At 26.9% G+C, this 21,881-nt stretch overlaps 1 protein-coding gene and 1 long non-coding RNA gene across 18 annotated transcripts in view; both read right to left on the reverse strand.

Moving 5' to 3' along the window:
• Positions 1-21,881, reverse strand: part of LOC108000652 (liprin-alpha-1) — a 32,855-nt gene that overhangs the window by 5,655 nt on the left and 5,319 nt on the right. Inside the window, exons 1-21 of one of the 17 annotated variants that reach the window (XM_062084518.1) lie at positions 12,645-13,468; positions 9,369-9,470; positions 9,116-9,280; positions 8,746-8,820; positions 8,560-8,655; positions 7,569-7,778; positions 6,315-6,602; positions 5,983-6,126; positions 5,227-5,386; positions 4,779-5,140; positions 4,413-4,655; positions 4,162-4,344; positions 4,001-4,093; positions 3,747-3,907; positions 3,265-3,312; positions 1,500-1,752; positions 1,271-1,416; positions 948-1,178; positions 545-808; positions 314-470; positions 57-173 (exon numbers count right to left, since the gene is read on the reverse strand). In XM_062084518.1, the coding sequence (XP_061940502.1) occupies positions 57-173; positions 314-470; positions 545-808; positions 948-1,178; positions 1,271-1,416; positions 1,500-1,752; positions 3,265-3,312; positions 3,747-3,907; positions 4,001-4,093; positions 4,162-4,344; positions 4,413-4,655; positions 4,779-5,140; positions 5,227-5,386; positions 5,983-6,126; positions 6,315-6,602; positions 7,569-7,778; positions 8,560-8,655; positions 8,746-8,820; positions 9,116-9,280; positions 9,369-9,470; positions 12,645-12,662 (3,516 nt within the window). In that variant the 5' untranslated portion in view covers positions 12,663-13,468. Of the gene's footprint in view, positions 1-56; positions 174-313; positions 471-544; positions 809-947; positions 1,179-1,270; positions 1,417-1,499; positions 1,756-3,264; positions 3,313-3,746; positions 3,908-4,000; positions 4,094-4,161; positions 4,345-4,412; positions 4,656-4,778; positions 5,141-5,226; positions 5,387-5,982; positions 6,127-6,314; positions 6,603-7,568; positions 7,779-8,559; positions 8,656-8,745; positions 8,821-9,115; positions 9,281-9,368; positions 9,471-9,951; positions 10,168-12,644; positions 13,469-21,881 lie in introns of those variants that run through there. The other 16 variants (XM_028668059.2, XM_062084511.1, XM_017061114.3 and 13 more) reach the window with 16 other exon arrangements.
• On the reverse strand, positions 16,909-21,101 carry LOC133667260 (uncharacterized). Its single transcript, XR_009832587.1, has 3 exons — positions 20,796-21,101; positions 19,236-19,338; positions 16,909-19,155 (listed from the first exon to the last, which is right to left on the reverse strand). It is a non-coding gene; the product is annotated as an uncharacterized LOC133667260 (long non-coding RNA).

Here is a 21,881-nt window from a genome sequence, read left to right on the forward strand (position 1 = left end):
TTAATTATATAAATTTTAATGTAATGTATTTAACACTTCATTAAATTATAACATACTTGTGTGTTTTGGGTTGGAATTTGTAAAGCTAGAGCAAAACTATTTGCGTCGAAGCTTTCATCAAGGGCTATAAGAGCTCCATGTACACCAGATTCTAAGAGATTGTTCCCATATTCCTAGATTATATTTACATATCCGAGATTATATTTTCTTATATATAATATTCAAAATAAAAAATTTATTAAATTTAGTATTTAATTAAATAAAATTAAAAATAATGAATTAATTAAATTAAAAAATTTAAAAATAAAATTACTTTCAGGCCGATAGATTGCACCCATCTTATAACGCGATCATTACTCCATACAAGAACATCAACATTAGCACCTTCTGCCATTCGTCTTCTTTCTTCTAATTGTTGCCTATCATAATTTAATCGCTTTAAACATGAAATACCATATTGCAAACTTGTTCTGTAAAAATAATTAAAATTTAAATCAAGCATTTAAATGATTGAAATAATAAATTTTTATTTCTTAATCATTACCTATGAAAACTATCAACCATCCTAAGTTGACCACGAAGGTCTTTTTTAGTAAGATGATCCAACATTCTAGCATCAACAAGGCACTCCATGAAAGTGGATCGATATTGAGGCAAACCGAGACTTGGAAGCCAAACATTACCAATCCATTCATGGTTCATATCTCCAAATGCTAACGTTGTGCGAGAAGTTTTTGGTGCTGATGGACTTGTAAGAGATACCATTTCTTGAATAGCTAATCGTAATTTCAATCGATGCAAAGGATTACTAGGAATAAAAATTATTAAATTGAATATTAATAATTTTTTATCATAATATTCTATCATATTTTACAAATAATATATTAGTATTATAATAGCAATATTTATAATAAAAATAATATGAATTGTATAATTTTATTTTGTACCTTATACCAATTTCACGTTGAATCTCGGTATCACTAAGAGCACTCATTATGGCACCACTTTTGACATTTGCTCGACAAGCCGCAACATACCATGTCGGCATGCCTACCCAAAGCTCAAGCCAAGCCACTACTGTTGGCCCATTCCAGAGAGCAAACGGTGTTCCAGCTTTCATTGCTTCTGCCAAAAGTTCGTGCCGTGAAGAATCTAGCATACTTCCAAACATACTTGGACTAAAATTAAATTAATATTATAATATTTATTCAGTAAATATTCGGTAAATATTTAAAATATAAATGTATTCTTATCAATTATATCTATATACCTTTTCTTTTTTCTGCGATCAAAATCACTTTTACTACCCATAGTTCCAGCTACAGAAACACTATCTCCATAATCAGGATCTGCAGGTGTACCTGCTCCTCCCATACCTGGTATATCTCCAGGCATTGGTGTATCTTTTCCTTTAATCTGTAATTAAATCTCTTTCTCTCTTATTTCTTTAGTAATTAATTATTCAGTTATTATTGCATGTTAATTAAAATCTGCATCACCTTTTCTTTTTTGCTGAAAAATCTACCAAGACTGCTTTTAATGCCTTTCTTCTTTTGAGCTGCAGCCACTGCTGCTGCTGTTGCTGGACTCATGGTAGATTGCATATGCAAATGTGAACTAGACAGTTGTCCAATTGGTAATCCAACACCAGACAAATTGTTTTTATGCAAACTGTCCTGGCTGCTATGTCGTGAGGACAATGGGGAAGGGGGAGTCCCAGAATTGAGTGCGCCGTTGTTATGTTGCCCATGCCTGCTGCATGGAGCGCTAATCTAATTTCTATTTCTACTCTAAATAATGCATTCTGGCCCATACACTATTCGGTTTTTACTTTTTTCTATATACTTCTATATTTCGTTTATCATCCAAAATATTAAAATTATTTTAAAATTTTTTGAAAATACATCACCATCATCATCAAACAATTGAAATTAACAACAGGATTCATTAAACTGACTAATTTTTAATATTTAAAGGAATATATGTCAAATGTTTTTTACTGTTTAGTATGTTTTAATTTACGTGAGATAAAATATGATTAAAGAAGAAATATGATTACTGAGCCAAGTGAATTGCATTACTTAAAAGATTTTAGCAACAATAATGATTATATATAAATATAAGCACAAATACTATTTAACTATGAATAATAATAATTTTCCATTCTAAAATATTTAATATTAATAAAAATAATATTCCTATTTGAATCAAATTAAAGCATTTAAGTTTTAATCTTACAATTCTATTCAAGATATTTATAAATATACCAATTAATATTTATTGCAAGTGTTTAACTAACACAAAAAAACAAACAAAAAAAAAGAAGCAATATCTATAATTTTAGAAGCTCATGGAAAAAAATACTATTACATCATATTTTGATTAATTATGTAAATATGACATAATATTATGTAAAAGAATAGATATTTTTTTCCAGAAACATCCAAAATGATTAACTATGTTCAATAAAATAGTGAAAAAAGAATTGTAATACCTACTCAGTATTACAGGCAAGGCATAAAAACCTGGAAATATAGCTGATCACTGCTTATGAGATGAGATTGCCATAATAAATACTGTTTAAAAACAAAGATATAGAAAGACCATTTTATCTATAAATTTTATTAAAATTATTGTAATCATTTATTGAAATAATAAAATGATTAATTTTATTTATTGAATCTATCTATATCTTTGTATCTATTTTTTTAAAAACAACCTTATTCGCGTAGGAGATTCAGACGAGATGTTAATTCGATGCAATTCTCTTGGCTGCTTAAATTCCCTTGTTTGTTTGAGACAGCGATGTCTATCGTGAACTGGGCAGGCTTGAATGTACGATGAATGGAAGAAGCTAATATCAGTTTCTTCCAGGAACTCATTTCTATCAGATCTATCAGTCGGTTCATCCGTACCACTGTGCTCGAAAATTGAGGCTGTAGGCATGTATGTGATATCTTGCATACTATTCATTAATTATATGTTTTTTATGATAAAAAATCAGTTATAGAATCATTAAAATAGAAACATTAATACATGCAAAATATAATTATAATTATCAATTTTATTTCTTGCAAAAACCTAAGATCATCTTAGTAAATCCCTTTTTCCGAAAAAAGGTATAAAAAGGATCTGTTACCATCGATATCACTTAGGTCGACCTCAAAGTTGTTCATTTTGTTATGCCCACATAGGTCACTCAAATATGTCGTGCACAGCGGCATATGTTGTGGATTACATGCAGTACTACGATCTTTAATTAACCTGTGAGCAGGAAAACCACTGCTGGGAAATCCGGCTTGTCCAGTGCGTCTGGCAGCATAAACAACGCACAATACTAACTACTTACAATGTAATTAATGAATCTTTTTCAATCCCATCTCTATGTATGCAAGAACTTTGATGATTTATATATCAATTTCGGTATATAACTATTTAAACACTAATCATTATTAGTAAAAAAAATATTATTAAAAAAATTAAAAAAAATATATTTGCAACATTCAATACACACAAGAATCAGCAAAATAAAAAGAAAGAAGAAAATATAAATTATAGAAAAATTTTGAAATAGTCCTCATTATAAGAGATGTGATTGTTAAAGTATTATTCATAATTAGTATTATGCATGAAATATTCATTGCTTTCTTATAATTCTTATATAATTTATAATTATTAAATCTATGAAAAAGTTTGAAATTTATTAATATCGACAAATTGAAAATTTAAAATAATTTAAGATATACCTTCTGAGCTCCTCTTGACTATGAGCAAGGACTTGTGCTACTCGTTCTAGCCTGATTGATCGAGCAGTTAATGGTGAAGCTGCATCGCTGCCACCACTTCCTGCACCACCAGTACTGTCTCTTTCACTCACTGAATGTAATTCTTCACCTGATAACTGCAACTATGACAAGAAATTACAGTATATAAAAATTATGTTGTTTTATAAAAATACAATTAAATAATAACAAAAATAATTGTAATCATAATTATTTACCTGGCTCGCAGGAAGAGATTCTGAAAGTTGACCTGGACTAGCTAAAGAAGCAGCATATTGGTGAAGATGCGCTGGAGACATTGATGCCGGTGCCTTTAAATAGACAAAAATATTCATATAAATTTAAAATTATTAAGAATTATAAAATAAACAGAACTTACAGTATGATATTTATGTAAATAATCTCTATTTGGACTATGATGTGATTTTGGAGTGGATCGTCCACTTAATGGTGGAGATGCACGTTCAAGACTTCGTCCTCTCGCTAATAAATTCATATGTTCAAGACTACCAACTCGGGACTCTAATTCTTCAGCTCGTGCTTCGGTACTTTGTTTTTCTTCCTTCATCAAAAGCATACTTTGATACATAAAATACATAAGTCGTAGTATAATAAAAAATGTTTAATTACCTGGATTAATCTAATTTCATTATTAATTGCATCTAACTGTTCTTGTAACATTAGTGCTAATGTTTGAGCATCTGTATGTCCTGTAGGACTAATTACATCAGCTGCACAACTAAACAAACTTTCATTATCTCCATCACCTTCTGCATCACTAGACACATCAAATGCTTGTTGCACATTTGCAAGAACATGTGCTTGTTGTAACTTTTCCCATTCTTGTTCCGCTAATGTACGTGCTACATAATTCTGAAAAAATTGAAAAACATATTATTTTATTATATACATTTTTATATATATTATTATATACATTATATATTCATATATTCATATTATATCATATATATTTAATCTTCTATATACTAAAGATACCTTTGATGGATCTTCTTCGATTGCAGGCCGTTTACCCGTTCTTCTTGGTAAAGAATGAGTATCAAAACTACTATGACTTGCACTTCTAGAAAAGGAACCTGGATCTACTGCATTTGGAGATAAACTTCTAGTTAAAGCATCAGTTTGTTGAATATTAAATGCGATTTCCTGCTGAAGCATCTGTCTTTTTACATTATCAATTTCTAAACGAGCTTTTCCTAATTCTTTAACTATGTCAGCCTTTTCATTTTGAAGATCTTCTGCAATTTTCCTAGTCTTTTCCAATTCTTGTGTAAGTGCATTTTTTTCTTCTAATGCGTGCATTCTTTCTTTTAAATGTACTTGTAATCTTTCATTAGATTCTAAAAAAATAAATCAAAATTAATAAATATAAGAATAATTTTTTTTATTAATTATAATTATTTTAAGTAATATTTGTATAAATTACCCGACAAAAGTTTATCAACAGTTGTACTAAGTCGCGTATTATGTTCTTCGTTCATCTTAAGTCGTTGATTAACACGCATCACTTCTGCATTTTTTTCTTCAAGTTGCGTTTCCAACCTCTGTATTCTATCCTCTGCACTTCCGTGTCTTTCTTGAGCCTGCTTATTAAATATTTCATACAATTAAAATCGATGCTTACAAACATCAAATTTAAAACTAAATTCATAAAAGTATATTTATTTAATCGTTCTTTATTTCAAATATGGATAATATTTCAATAAATTTAATAAGTAAAGCTAAATTGGATTGAAGAATAAATATATATCTAACAAATATATCTACAAAAACGTGAGCACTAAACTACAATTATTGATAAGCTTTGAAAATAATAACATTGATTGCTATATTCAGCATATTTAGTGTTAAAATAAAAGTTTAATAAAAATAAATTATTTTTAAAGCCAATTTTTACCTTTATAATTAACATTTGATTATCAGCATATTATATTTCATAACTTTAGAAGAAATAAAAAAAAAAATCTTGAATATTTATTGTTTGTGTAATAAAGTAACCATAGCCAATGATAAAAAACATAAGAGAAAAATATTGAAAAGTTCAAAGGCTACTTTAAGGAAAGATATTGAAGAGCAAGCATTCTAGATATAGATACATTTAAAAGCAGGAAGTATTGATAGAAGTGCAGAGGAATAAGAAAAGAATAAACTGATGATACAACGATTTAATTCCTCTGCGTACCTGGTTGGGCCTCCTCACCTGCGTCAGAGCCTCCATTCTTTGCTTTAATTGCTCTTCCATTTCTGGTAACTTAGCATATTGGGCTAATTTTTGCTCTGCAAGTTCTAATTTCTCCTGTATTGCTGCTATTTTTTCTTCTTGGAGCTAAAAAATATTTAAATAATAAATTGCATAAAAATATATAATAATAAATATATTTATATAAATAAATTAATATAAATAAATTAAATTTATATAAATTGTAAATAATTAATATATAATATATATATATTATATAATATTATATAATATATAATAATATATAATTGTTAAAAAAACAAGAAAATAATTACCTTTAATTGAGCCTTCTTATGTTGTAGCTCCTGTTCCAATTTTTCATTGAGATCATGTAAACTAGTAGACTCTCGTTGAGCATTAAGATAACGTTTTTCAAGAGTTGCTATCCTCTCTTCTTGGTCCTCTTTTTGAGCAACATTTTCGCGCAAATCTCTTTGTAGTTTGACATTCGTTTCTTGTGTTTTCAAAAGATCTTTCTGAGTTTTGGACAAAGTTTCTTCCAATTCTGCTACTCGTCCACTTAATTCAGCTACTCGTCGCTGCCATGTGCTCAATTCTGAGCTCTAAAATAATCATTATGATATATTATTAATAAAAGTCAATGTACTTACACACATATAAAAAAAATATCAAAAATTATTTTTTGCATATCTATAAATTTATATTAATAATATATATTATACTGCAATAAGACATAATTTTCTGTTTTTCTGATTTTAACTTTTAAAATTTGAAATATTAATATAATATAAATATACATATATTTAATCTAAATATGTAAGATAGTAATAAATTGTAAGTGTGTTCTTATATTGTGTTTTTATATATATGAAATGTTTTGTGTTAGTATATCACATAAATAATTATGTTATTTATAAATTTTGAGAAAAAACTCATTCTTACATACTAAATCATGCGAATATAGAACTCAAAACATATATTATTGATATATTCTACAACATGCTATAGGCGTTAATGATAATATGACACATGAAATGGAAAAATAATTTTAATTGTGCAACATAGTATTATAAAATTGATATATTTTTGTTGATATAATTTTATTAATATATTTTTAAAAATCTCACAATATTATAATAGAAACAAAATATAGAAACAAAAATTTCAATAATCATTTCATAAATCTCTATCATACTTTCTAATATCTAATAAACACAGTATAAAATTAATTTAGAAGACCTCTTATTAATATTATATAAAAATGAAAACATTTAATAATATAAAAAAATAATTTATTATTATGTTTTGACATGCAATAGAATTCTGACGTCTCTAATTTTTAATTGAAGAACATCAAATCATAAAAAGTATTTCTTTTAAGTTCTATAAAGTTCCAAATCATTGCATGCAAAAAAGAAAAGATAAAATGAAAAAAAGTATATTCGTTCTGCATCTCAAAAAATAAGCAATCAAATGTTTTATCGCATGAAATGTTCCATGGATCCATTTATTTAATCAGTTGGAAATCATACATACTTTAAAAAATTCGTTGTGATGCTTTTTCATACCTGCTTATCAAGAGTAGCTTGTAAATCTATTACGCGCGCTGCAGAATCTTGGTCCGTAGGATCGAGACTGCCATTGCTCAGTCTACTTTCAATCTCTGTTGACTTCTCCGTACCTAGTTTTTGTATTGACTGCTGTTGTTGTTGCTGTTGCTGTTGTGGTTGTTGTTGCTGTTGTTGTTGCTGCTGGCCTGCTGCCTGCTCAGTCTCATTCTGCCCGATCACAACACTACATTCAGAATGCCTCGCTCGCATTGCCTGTCCTGCATCGCCGCGCAATTCCCAACAACTACGTATCTATGCAGCTACGTGACTAAACCTCTACTGTATACGCTATTGCGAATGCATTCTTGTGGATGCAACGATCGAAATGAATGGCAAACAAATGATCAGTTTATCGGTACAGATTTGAACTCTGTTAAAAAATGATCATATGATTTCTTCTGATCGATATATAAAATGTTATGATTTAAAATTGAAATTATTATAAAAAAGAAAACTTGAATGAAATATGGAATAAAATAATTGATAATAAATTATTGTTTTAAATTGTGACATGTGAGAATTATTAATGATCAAATGTGTTTATGATGATATAGAATATAATTTTTTAATCGTTAATAAGTCAAAGGCTAAAATCTGTGACCAATAACTTCGATTAATACTTAATGCCGAAATTAGAAGCGTTTCACAGATAGAAAGAAAGAGAACAAGAGGATCTGATGACGCAAAAAATGAACTTTATCACTCTATGTAAAACAATGTGACTAAGTGAAATATATTAAAACCATGAACATGCATAGTGAAAAGATTGCATAAATACAATTGACAACGTTCAAACATCTTTCTTCATATATATTCATATATATATATATATATGAATTTTTTATGTATGATGAAGTGATTGTGAAGTATGAGGGAACAGTGTACGTGAAATATTTGTGGAGTGCATTATGCATGGATGTGCAGCAATATAAAATTATTTTTTAGCTACCTTATTCTGTTGTTGACTATCTTCCGTTTGTCCGTTTTCCTTGGGCCTATCTTCTATAGTTTTAGGCGCATGTCCACTTAATTTATATTGTTGGAGCTGCAAATTTATTCATAGATTAGAAATAGTTTATTATTAGCAAATTAAATTTTGATATAATTGTTTCTTAAGAATATATAAGCTATCTACCTCTTCTTTGGTAATAGCTAATTCTTCTTCCAAACTTGTATTTCTTTCTAATGCAACTCGTAATCGTTCACGTACCTGAAAATTGATCACTATTAAAAATCTATTTCTTATGTTCTCATTAATTTTCAGTAAACAATTATTATGGCTTTAATTATTATATCTTGAAATATATTATATGTATTTTTTTCAACCGGTGAATCGTTGCATTTGATCATTTTACACAAATTTACAATTCACCATTCTTTTATTTGGTTCGCTAGAAATGCAACGAGTACCAGTTTCAGGGCTGAACAGGAATTGCGATTCCGTATCCTCCCTCAAGGTTGCCAATGTGTCAATGTCGTCAAACAATGGATCAGAAAGTTCTTACTTTCTCGTCTAAAGCTTTGTGGTGCTCAAACAGACTTTTTAAAGCTTTAAGCACTTCAACTTCGGACGATACTCCAGATTGTGCAGCGGCTTGCCTCTTCACTACAGTCATCCTAAGCGATCGTTCATGTCGGGAAACCAGACATTCCAGATGCTCGAGCAGAAGCTGCAACAGAATCGTCTTGATGAGCAATGTCGTAGACACAAGTATCAGCTTAAATCTATAAAATGCACTAATGGACTGTTCTACGTACACGAGTATTATTCCTCTCCGCTTTTAACTCTGATATTTCTTCTTCTCTTTCTAGAATACTTTCGCGGGCTGCAGCAAGCTCTTTCGTCAATTGAGAGAAATCCTAGAATTAAAAATTAAAAATTACTAATTAGACATTAATAAATTTAATTAAAACTCATAAAATAATATCAAATAATAAGATATTATTTTTTTAAATAAAATTAATGGTAAAATAAAAATATTTAATAACAAGAGAATTAAAATATTATTATATATAAATATTAATATTAAATGAATAAAAAGAATTGCTATAAAGAATATATATTGATAAGTAAGATATTATATTATATTATATTATATTAATAATAAATTTTTCAAAATCATTTTTAGCGATTCAAAAAAAAAAATGAAGATGTATTTTTGATTAGTTGCAATAAGATAGTATAAATAGTATAGATAAAGATAGTATAGATTGAACAAAAATAGTTATTTTAAGTTATTATCAAGTGATCTTAAATCGCGTAGAGTTTTGAAGAAATAAACATCAAAACGGTCCAGAGTCAGTCTCAGTGGGAATCTCGATAGGGAAACTACACTTTCACCTTTTTCATTCAGGCACGTTTTATATACGCCTTCGAACGTGTTACTTCCGCTCGACACTCCAGCAGAATGTTAAATCTTTATTTATAAATGCTACTACGATCGATATGGCCTTCCCTGTTGAAATAACATTGATAGCTCCTATATACTTTAAAAGAGCAAACAAATTTATGTTTGTCTTTAACCCTGTCCTTGATTTTTGCAACTTTTGCAACTTTTGTAGAACTTGAAATAATTATTGATATTTAAAAAAGTATATAGTTATATCTTAAAAATGAAAAAGAAAATTCAAAAAATATATAATTTCAATTTAACGTTATGCACATTGCACAATTATATTGAATAATTAACTGAATCAATCATTACATTTTGATATATTATATTTTTATATTCAAATATAAAATATTTTGAAAAATGCATAAAAAAATTGATAAAGAATCAATTAAAATCTATAAAGTAAAACGTTTCATGTCAGAAAAACATATGATAATATCATTGTACGAAAATAAACATTTGATTTTCAACTTAATTGCTATTCATCGATTAATATATTGACAGAATAAGCAATGCAATTTCTGTTCATCCAAATATTTAACATTTAAAGATTTAAAGATAAATGATCATTTGTTAATAAATGATTATTTGTTAACAAGTCAATGATTTGTCTAAATCGATTCATTCAGATCTTCATAAAGAAAAAGAGAAATCATAATTTTTTTCTTTTTTCTTTCGTGCAACAAATTGTAATTAAAAGAATATAACTTTCAATAAATTATATTAACAATTAAAATGAATTTTTTTATATCTTTATACTAGATGCATATAATTCTATATATTAAGACAAATCTCATCAAAAAATATTTAATACATTTACTCTTTACAATTTTATTGATGATTAAGACGACGAATTTAATATGTGCATAATTAAAAATGATATAAATAATATAAATTTTCCATAGAAATAATGATAAATAATGATAATAGATATATAATGATAATAGACAATTTTTCGAATAGAATACTTGAAATGAGAAAATAATCTCGGAAGAACACAAGAACAACAGAAAAAATTATAAAATTATAAAAGTTTATTATAAGTTATATAATCTCAAAATTAATAAATCAAAAATTTAATTAAATTTATCTCGATCACTTTTGAAATGGATTATTTTGAGTTTTCTCAAAATTTTGTTCTTATGATAATTTAAAATTAGTCACTTAGAATTAAAAATTTTCTCTCATTTTTATTCATTAATTCTCTGGTTTTTATCATTGCATTAAATAAACGCAAGAATTATATTTTTTCTTTCTTCACATCAGAAAAGTAAATTATAATATCAGAATCAATGCTTTGATAAAGATCATACATTTTTAATACACTGTAATTGCATAATTCTCATAATATATTGCGCCATACTCAAAATAAATGCAAATGTATATCTGCACATAAATTTAAATTCAATCTTACGCATCACATTATACAATCGATATCGTGTAGAAATTATCATTGTTCTTATAGTGTATTCTCGACGACGACATCGTGAAGTAACTATAAAATCGATAAATGCACCGATCAGCATTCGGTCTACTATTTGCCATAATTTCTATTTCTTTTTTTGATTTTTTGCATTTTTTAAAAGGTAATTTGCATGAGATAATTCGATTTTTAAATCTTCTTTTTTTTTTTTTGAAACAATTGAATCTAAAATAAAAAGAATATAAATTTTAATTTTGTAAGTTAATGTTGATTCAAAGCTTTCATTTAAAGAATTAAAATATAATAGATATAACATGACAAGATAAAACATGTTTTTTTATTGAAATTCATTTTTAATTTAAAATTTTATTTCAATATGTTTTATAAAATATTGAGAATGTATTTTTTTAGTATTAATAGCAAGTTTTTGAAATATAATAGAAACTTTAAATATCGAAGTAAAGAAATACTAGTAATAGTAGTATCTTTAAACTTAGAACGTGAGAATGTTCTAAATGTGCAAATGTTTACCTTTTTTATGACTTTAATTTTTTTTAATTAATTCCATTGTTTTATAAGAATCTGAATGTTTTGAATGTTTTTATACTTATTAACAGAATACAAAAGAAACCTATAATAAAACATTTTCCTTGGCAAAGAAATAATACTTGAAACTCGTTACAAAATACTTTCTACTATTAATTGTAAATAGCATCACTTTTTTTCTGCTTGTATAAATTACAGAAGCAAATAAAATTAATATACAATAGCATTCGAATTTGAATTTAATTCTATAAAACTATGCATAAATGTTTTTTATAATTATTATTAAAAATATTACTTTTTATAATATCATATATACTATAATATAATATAATATAAAATAATTTATATATATATAATAAATATATATATAAATTATTTTATATAATATATTATATTTGATATATTATATATTATAGTATTGATATTAATTTCTATTATATCTATTCTTATATCAAAAATTATATAAAATAATATAAGATCATTAATGTGATCATTATTTATATCTGATAATTATGCTTATTATTTAGTTTACAACATCTTTTAAAGATTCTTGACAACAAGACAATTCCTCTTAATTTTTTGGCATTCAATCACAAAAATAATTAAATTCATTCGTAGCGAGTTTTAATTAGCGTTTCGGTTAAACGTTCTACTTTTGTCGACTATAATTACCCGAATTTGTTCGTTCATTTCTTGTGATGTTTGAATATACAATCATCGGTTTATTTATATACACTGCACGTCCTATTTTCCAACATTCTTCTAACGGTTGTTAACAAAATGACAAGCTTGTTGGCTTGCTAAGAATTACTAAGAATTATAGTAAGTTTTCTTTCAATAATTATTATTATTAATTTGAGCGAAATTATATAATTTAATAAACGATACAAAAACTTTTAATAATTCTGTAGTTTAATTCTGAAATATATAGAAAAATCTTGTAAATTTTGAAAAATCTTGTAAACATCACAATAATATATATTAATTTAAGAGTTATATTAATCTTGACCCAAAATTAAAATAATTTTCTTAGAATCGAATATTTATTTCACAGTTTCTCTATGCATCATATTCATATTTTAATTTTATTGATGACAAAAGATTCGAGAAATTTTTAAACACAGATTGTACTCATAAATCTCACGACACTATATTTCCATCACAGCAAGGAGTCTTTTGGTTCAAAAACCTATAAACTTTCCACTAATAACTTCGCGATTTATATTTAGTCAGAGAACGGGAAAGAGTATTTATACAAAGAAATTTTATCTTCATTGTCAAACAAGGACCAAGTTTCTTACAAATCAAATACAAATCAAAGAATGATACCATTCATTTTAGAAAAAAAAGTAAAATGAAAATTTCAATAAATTCACTGACAATTTTTTTATATACTATATAAACAAACAGATTCTTCTAAATTTCATTAATTATACAGAACACAAAGTATCGAATAGTGAGATCCTGAGTAAAGAAAAACGAACTAAGGAACGAGAACAGGCTGAACGTGCCAGATGCAGACGAAAGCCAAACTCGATTATTGCTCGAGTTGCAATGGGAACCTATAAATAGTGACATTCAACACAGTGTCGAGGATGTTATCGAGTAGTTAGCTTACTAACATAAAATCTTGTCTCTGAAACTTTGCCAAATAAGTAAAATTTTGAAAAATTAAGTTTATTAAAAAAAAAAAAGAAAAAAAATAGGAATAAGAGAGCAATAGAAATGCAATTAATAAAATATATATTAATCATTAATTATAATAAATATCATTCTTAATCCATTATTCTCTTTAATCATTGTCAGAATTATTATTATTATATAGTTTTTTTAAATAATATTTATAATGTTATTTCACCTTATTTTTATATTATTTGCTTATTATAAAGATATTACTATATTGTCATTTAAAAACATTACTCATTAAATATTATTCTATGGAATACAAAAATAAATATCATTTAGAAATATTAACTTTTCTGATTATATATAAATTTCACTTCAACAAACTGACTAATTAAATATAATTAACATGGTCATAGATAGAAATGAAAGACAACAAAGAAAAAAGAATCATCTGTGAAGAAACATTATCTGTTATTTTCTCGAAAACGAGGTATTTAGTACAGCAAAGGAATTTCTCTGTCTATAACATCGTACTACTATTTTAATGATATGAGCTGGAAAGATGTAATGCGCAATACCTGCATAATAATGAGCGACGTCACTTCATTACGTGAGTGATGATAATAATCTCGTGTTTCAAGATAAAGAAATCTTCTTTCATAATTAGTAATTTTACTGTATTTCATCATTTTATTTTTAATCACTTTTATATAATAATCCAATCTTTATTAATAGATTATTATATTTTGAAGATAAGAAAAATATTGAATATAAATATTTATCATCAATGTTCATTTGTTTTTTTAATATCTAGAAATAAAAAGCAAAAGCAGCACAAATATTTATTTAATATTCTATAACAAGATTATATAGAGTTGAAAAATTTAAAAGTAAAATATATGTAAATTGAATTTAATAATTTTTACCAAAATTTTCTTATTGATAAGAAAGATAAAAAGGTAAAAAAAAAGCAACATGTTTTAATAAACAAATGCAAACAAATAGTTGGATAAAAATGATTCAGAAAGAGAAAGAAATGTGAAGAGGGTGTGATGAGAAGGGGTAAAACACACTCTTACACGTTGGCCCCATCTGAATCATCACTGCACGCGAATGGCTTCATTCATACGCGAATTTAAAGTACGTTCACGTGAAGTAGAGTTACAATCTATATCCTTCCTCAATCGATCATCACATACAACCGATTCTTTTGCCAATTATAGATTTTTAATATTTATATATTTGAAAACATTCTAAAATTTAATTAATATAAAAATTAAATAAAATTACAAATACTTATTATATATAGAATATAAAATTAGAAAAACTTAAAATATAAAACTTGAAATATATATATATATAGTTATGTATAGTTAATATGATATAAAAACATAGAATACGAAAAAAAAATATCTCAAATATTTTTACTATTATCGATCATTTTAAAAATTTACATCAATTTACATCATCATTATTGTGAAAATTTAAAATTTAAAATTTAATCCCAAAAAAATCTTATATTATAATATTAAAAATTAAAAATTTCTACAAAACCACAACATTTTGATTTATAAATTATGTATAAGTTATAATATAAAAATTAAATAATTACACTACAAAATTCTTGAGCATGACAATTGAAAATTTCTTTTCTTTTCTTTTTAGAATAATTAACTATTTAATAATTAGAAATGTACAGAAGATGTAGTGGAAAACAATATTCAATATATATTAAAATGATTGACAACAGCAATGGTTTATTTAATAACACCTACGAAAAGGAAAGTATTTACCCACGCATCTTATCTGGCGGATGTTACGACAGCAGGTCACAAATACCAATCTTATATTCCTTGTTAATTAAACGTGACAGATAGAAGTGATGGATAAGTCATGATCTCGCAAAATCGCGATTTTTAAGTAATATAAAGATGATACATTTGTTTGGACTATTGAATATTCTATAAATTTGAAGGTTTTAATTATAAAAAAACATTCTGAATATAGATATTTGATATGGATTCCTTGTTTCTCGAAGATTCTTTGATTCTGTATCAAAATTATTTTGAAACTTAATTTTTTCGTAATTTAATCGCTAATTTTATTGCGATTAATGATCAATTATAATTGTACTTATCTTTATTTGTATCTCTGTAAATTTTTATTAAAAGAATCGATTTTTAAGTTATACATATAATAACTTTTTGTATATAAATAATTAAGTAATTAATAATAAATAATTAATAATTACTTATGCTCATAAGACACAGTGATGTATAATGAAAGACTCTTCTTCTCGTTTGCGATTTTCCAATGTTTCTTCGTAAGTGTATCAGTGTTTTTCATAAAATATAGTTCTATTTACTGGAGAACTTATAACGAACAGTTTTCAGAGGAGTATAATATGTACCAGATGTTTACTGTTTGACTTGGTCACTGTGCAAATACGAAGTTCCTTCATCCAACTTCCAGATAATATATCTTGAATTTATCTATAGAAATTTGTAACATTAACTATCTCTTTAAAGATAGAGAATTCAAAGAAATATATAGAAAAGATGTGAATAATACATGAAAATATTACACGATGAGAAATATTACAAGTTAAAAATTAATCCTTTCATTCCTAAGTTTAAAATATTCGTCCCTGAAGGGATGTAATTACGAGGAGGTAATGGAGAAACAGATATCATACGAATCGTCAATGCCAATACACAGACAGATTCGAGGAATGTGAAGGGAAATCAATAGCTCGAACTTCTCCGACTCAGTGACACAGAATATTAATTCTATTGGTTTACATGCAAAAGGGTTAATCAGTACAAGTAAATCCAAGTAAATAAAATAAAATATGATTACTTATATAACAAAATGCCATTCTGACATTGTTTATATTTTTGATTAGATTACTATCTTCCAGATCTATTTGTAAAATATAAATTTTAATATTTTAATTTTAATATATTATATTTAAATTATGTCATAAAAGATTAAACTTCAAAATTCTTTATCAATGAAAAACGTCATAGAATTTTTAAGTTGAAAATAAAAGATTGCATATTAATTATAACTTTTAGATGTTTCTCGAGAAGGATCTTCAAGTTCTTATAATCCATATGATGAATTTAGCTTGCATAACCAAATTTATGATAGTTAGAAATTTATGATAGATATGAAGTTAATGTACTTGTATATCATGTCTTGCAAATACACTTTAAACAGATAGCTCTCAATCTATATACCTGAAAAAATGCATTAATGTCATAATAATCATAATAACCAATTTAAGAAGCATAAAAAATAAAAGAATATTAAAAAAATTTTATTATTTGAAAATTAATATATCGTAGAACGAAATATTGACGAAATAAATGGAAGAATAAAAATCAAGTGTTGAAAAAAAACCAAATGATGAATCGAATAAAAAAGAAGATAGGTCGGCTATATGGCACCGATTATTGGGAATCTGAAAAATTGGGTCACATTTTGTTCATAGTATGTATAAGAATTTTCTATGAATGCCGACTCCATCCAATTCTGTATCGGGACGGATTTTCATTCTTTCCATTCTTTATTCGCTTGAAACTATTCTATATTGAATACGAAATAATAATCATAATTTACGTAAATTTTGAAAATTAAAATGATAATACCAATGATAATACTATTTTTATTTCTTAATGAATTTTAATTTTTGAAACTTCATCCAAATTAAATATGAAATTCTTTATTCTATTCCATCCACGTATACCTTCTATTTTTATCTTCATTCATTATTCCAAAACGTAATACACAATTTTAAAATCTGTAACTACAAAAGAAAGATCATTAATAAAAGATTAATCGTTTTCAATTTACCAAACAACAAGATTCATGTTAATCACCTAATTGATTAAATTTCATCTCGATTCAGTTGGACCGATCAGAGAAGCATTGAAAACCGCTGCACACGGCCGAAGGCGGCGGCGTTGCAGCTCGTTGGCGGCGCGCGCGAGTAGAGAGAGCTACTACTACCGAGTAGTGTGTAAAAGGCGAGGTTCATTCATGCGCCGCCGGCCCAGTAAGGTGGGGTGGCTATTGATCGTCGAGCGTATATCGCGTACACCGGTGCATTGCACCCGTTCGCCTCGTCCTAGAAATTTTTACCCCAAACTCTTCCGTGCTACCTCTCTCTATACCGCGCCTATCTCGATATCATCGCTTCGTTCTTCGTCCTTTCGCTGATTTTCTAACCGGATCTTCGTCTACGCCGATTTCTACCTGCCTTCTGGGACCAAATAATCAGCCCTATTCGGCTAGGAATCAATAAACTTCCCGGGAGGCTCTTTTGAAGCTTTCTAGTACTTCGAAAAGGACTGATTTTTATATGGATGCAAGATAAAGATAGTGATGAATAGTTTTTAATTTACATAATGGATGATATTCGAAAGAAGCAAGAAATCACTTTGAATTTATTACATTATTTGCATATATCTATTGTTCTATACATAATTAAATAAATATAATTGATTTTTTAATTTAGTTTTTAATCATCGAATCATTATATATTTTATAATATCAATTCTCATAGCTTTCAATTTTTCTATGTAATATAATTTAACAGAATAATGATTTTCATCAATCAACGACATTTCTCGGAGAAATCAATAAAAAATACAAGGAAACGAATAAAAGAAGCAGCAACTCCAAAAGGGAATGAGAATTCCCAGGAATCGCAAAACTATTTCACTCCTGAATTTTTTCTCGGAGATTCGAGACGGCCTAATCGCTTTTTTCGCCTCGCCTCTACGTTCTCCTTTCTCTCTCCTTCTTTACTCCCTTTTGCACCCTAACTTCCGCTGCACGCGCCTGCAGTTTTTTGCAACCTCCTGGCCAGCATTACGCGCCGAAAGTACGAGCGGGTCAGTTTTTTCTTCGCTCAATCGTGGAATATACATATATATGCATGTGCACGAGTATAGGAGTAAGTACAAAGAGAGAGAAAAAAAGAACAAGAAGAAAATGAAAAAGAAAAAAGACAGAGAAAAAAGGTTCCACCCTCGAAAGTTTCTACCTTAGGCTTTTCTCTAGTCTTTTCTGTGCTAGACAGGACGAAACTTTCCGCAGTATTACAAATGAAACGGTCTTTATGTCGCGTTGCCGCAGCTTCGAGATCGCTCCAAGCATGCTTGGCAGCGAACCCTTTCTTCCGGACAATGTTCCACCAGGATCGTTCCAAATAATGCTGTAATATTCCGACAAAACTGGCACTGATTTGTGAATAAATATATAATTGTGAATGATAATACAATCCCGTTCAAGATTGTTTAGGTTGAAGATTCGATTAACTCTTTGTTCATAATTATTCACTTAAATGAATATTGATACGGTCTTCATTCCGTTTATTGGATTTTTCCGTTTATTAGAAATCATCATGATCTTAATATAGAAAAGAAATATCCGGTAATTACTCTTTTATTTTGGATTAAATAACTGGCTTCATTATTCAAACAAAATATCAAAAATTTGATCACAATTTATTTTTTACTTCTTTAATTGTTCAATTCTTATTTTCTTCCTATTAAAATTAATTAAAAGAATATTAAATATCAAAATGTAAGATAAAGTAAAATAAATAATAATAAATTAAGACCATACATTCAATTATAAAAAATTTTCTTCGATACATCAGGCTGATTTTCAGAATAGAAGAGATCACCATAAAGAAGATATTCGTGTATTTCGATGCAGTTTAAAAAACCTAAAAGAAAAAAAGAATTGGTAAAAAAATCACGGAAAGATAGAAGCAAAAATCACGTAATATGAGCCGCTCGAGTGACTCTGCCCTTCGTACTCCAATTGCTCTGAGGTAACTTGTAATCCGGACACATTACATCACGATATCCACGCCCAATCTCTATATGAGTAGAACACAATGCACCGCCAACAAATGTAAAATCTATCTTATAATAAAACGAATATATTAAAATAGTTGATTTTATTTGAAATAATAAACCATATTCTATTTAAATATTGAATTATACAATTCAATAATTTTTCTAAATAGTTTTTTTAAAATAAAATAAAAAACAACTTTTAAAATAAAATAAAAAAGTTTCACAAATAATTTTTTAAAGATTAAGGAAAAGGAAATATTAATTTGTTTATTTAAAATAGCAAAGGAAGAAATTTAGCTTCAAAGTTAGATTTGTTAGTTAAGAAAAGTCTGAAATACATGCGAATCAATTAGCAAACATGTTTTACGAGGTTTGTTGGTGGAGGTGTTCGATTTTCTCTTGCTAATCAACTCGAAGCGACGATACTAAAGAATTCGAGTTGTTAGCTACCACTTAACAACCTGATACTCAACACCTTTCAATTCGACGATGAAAAAGAAGAAGGGAAAACCAATGTAGCTGATGTAGGTTTTCAATCATTATACTGATCGACCTCATTTAATCGATTTAATCTATATAAAAAAGTGATTGCTTCTTGAAAACAAAATAAAAGAAATTATTTACAATTTAAGTTTTATGATGTAAGAAGACTACTATGTAACAATATTATTTTGTACTACTTTCAATTTAAAAAAGAAGAAGAGGAGATGAGATATTAAAGATATTAAAAGTTCAATTTAATTCAATCTGTCTGATTTACATTAAGAGTCTGAATTAAGTGAAATTGGTATTAAAATTGTTCGTCTACAATGATCTAAATTGAAATGACATATGTTTAAAGAGTGATGAGCATTTATATATATATATATATATATATCATCGAAACAATTAATAATTCCGATATTAAAAAGAATCTTTTTTATTCCTTCATGTAAAATTCTATATATAAAATACAAGTATATTTTTTCATTTTAAATGAAATTTAATTTAACTATTTGATATATATATTATATTCGTTTGTGAAATTGGTAAATTAATTAATGAAATAATATAAAACTAATTGATATAAAATCAACGGAAAATAAAAATATATGAAAAAAAATAAAATATATTTTCAAGATATTTACTATTATATTTTTATGTATATATCTATGTTTCAATGTCATTTACCATATACGATAATCTGTTCGAACGTGCACTCGATACATTGCACATTGAAGTAATAATGTGAAATTAATGACGAGACAAGTGACTGACCGCAATTGCAATACACAAGGAACAATTTCCCATCATGAAAAGAGAATTCTTCGTTTTCTTGTACTTTATATTATTCAAAAATTAAACGAAACTTCGATTCATCTCAAGAATAACTCAGATTCTCTCTTGTACAAAATAATTCATTTTCCTCTCCTGATCAATTTCATCTTTCACGTATTTTCCTCTACATTTTATCCTTATTTATAGAACTTCATCTAAAAAGAAATTAAACAGTAATTAAAATAGATTAGAGGGTATTCTAATAAAAATATATTATATTTTAACCTATTAAAAATATGATAAATTTAAAAAAAAATACTTAAAATGAAACGAAAAAGAAATTTATATTATTATTCAATTATGACTATTATTAAGAGAATAAAAATAAATTAACAAACCTAACAAAAATTTAAAATCGAAATGATTTGGTTCTATATAAATATTTGATTCTATGATTTGAATCTATGAATATGATTTGATTCTAAATTAATATTACTGATTTTACTGATTTTAGACATCACAAATTATCAGCATTATCTCAATAATCAAATTCGATCTTATTACATCATATGTTTGATATTATTATTACATCGATATATCTGATGATTTCAATAAATTGCAATAATCAAAATTAATCCATTGTTACTGGTTTTGCACCGATGGCATTGTTAATTTATCGGCACCGTTTTGCTGTTTCATTGCTAATCGCAATTAATTACAAATTCTGAGAGACCTCGTTGAACTATGACCCGTTAGCTTAGACGAGATTTCATTATGATCACTAGTAACCCTATTATTCTTCTGGTACACGTCCGCAAACACTAATTTAATGTCATTTATAATCGAAGTCGCTTCTTTCTATTTTCTTCTTTTTTTCTTTTTCTTTTTTCTCTCACAAATTTACTTGTAAATGAAAATAGTTAATGAAACTATAACGAAAGTAGGTCATCGTAGATTCGTTTCTCTCTTCAACTCTCATTTATTATCCGTTCTCATTTTATTTTTGCCCTTTGTCTCAAGAATACGTGCCATTGGATCGTGCAGGATACGAAATTCTGCCATGAAAAAATACGAAAGAATGATCAGAAGACTCGACAATATCGAATTCGACGCATGCAAATATGATACAATCATCATAAATTTGTCAAAA

This window comes from Apis cerana, linkage group LG14 (assembly GCF_029169275.1).
Source record: "Apis cerana isolate GH-2021 linkage group LG14, AcerK_1.0, whole genome shotgun sequence".
In the NCBI taxonomy this organism is placed as follows: Eukaryota; Metazoa; Arthropoda; class Insecta; order Hymenoptera; family Apidae; genus Apis; species Apis cerana.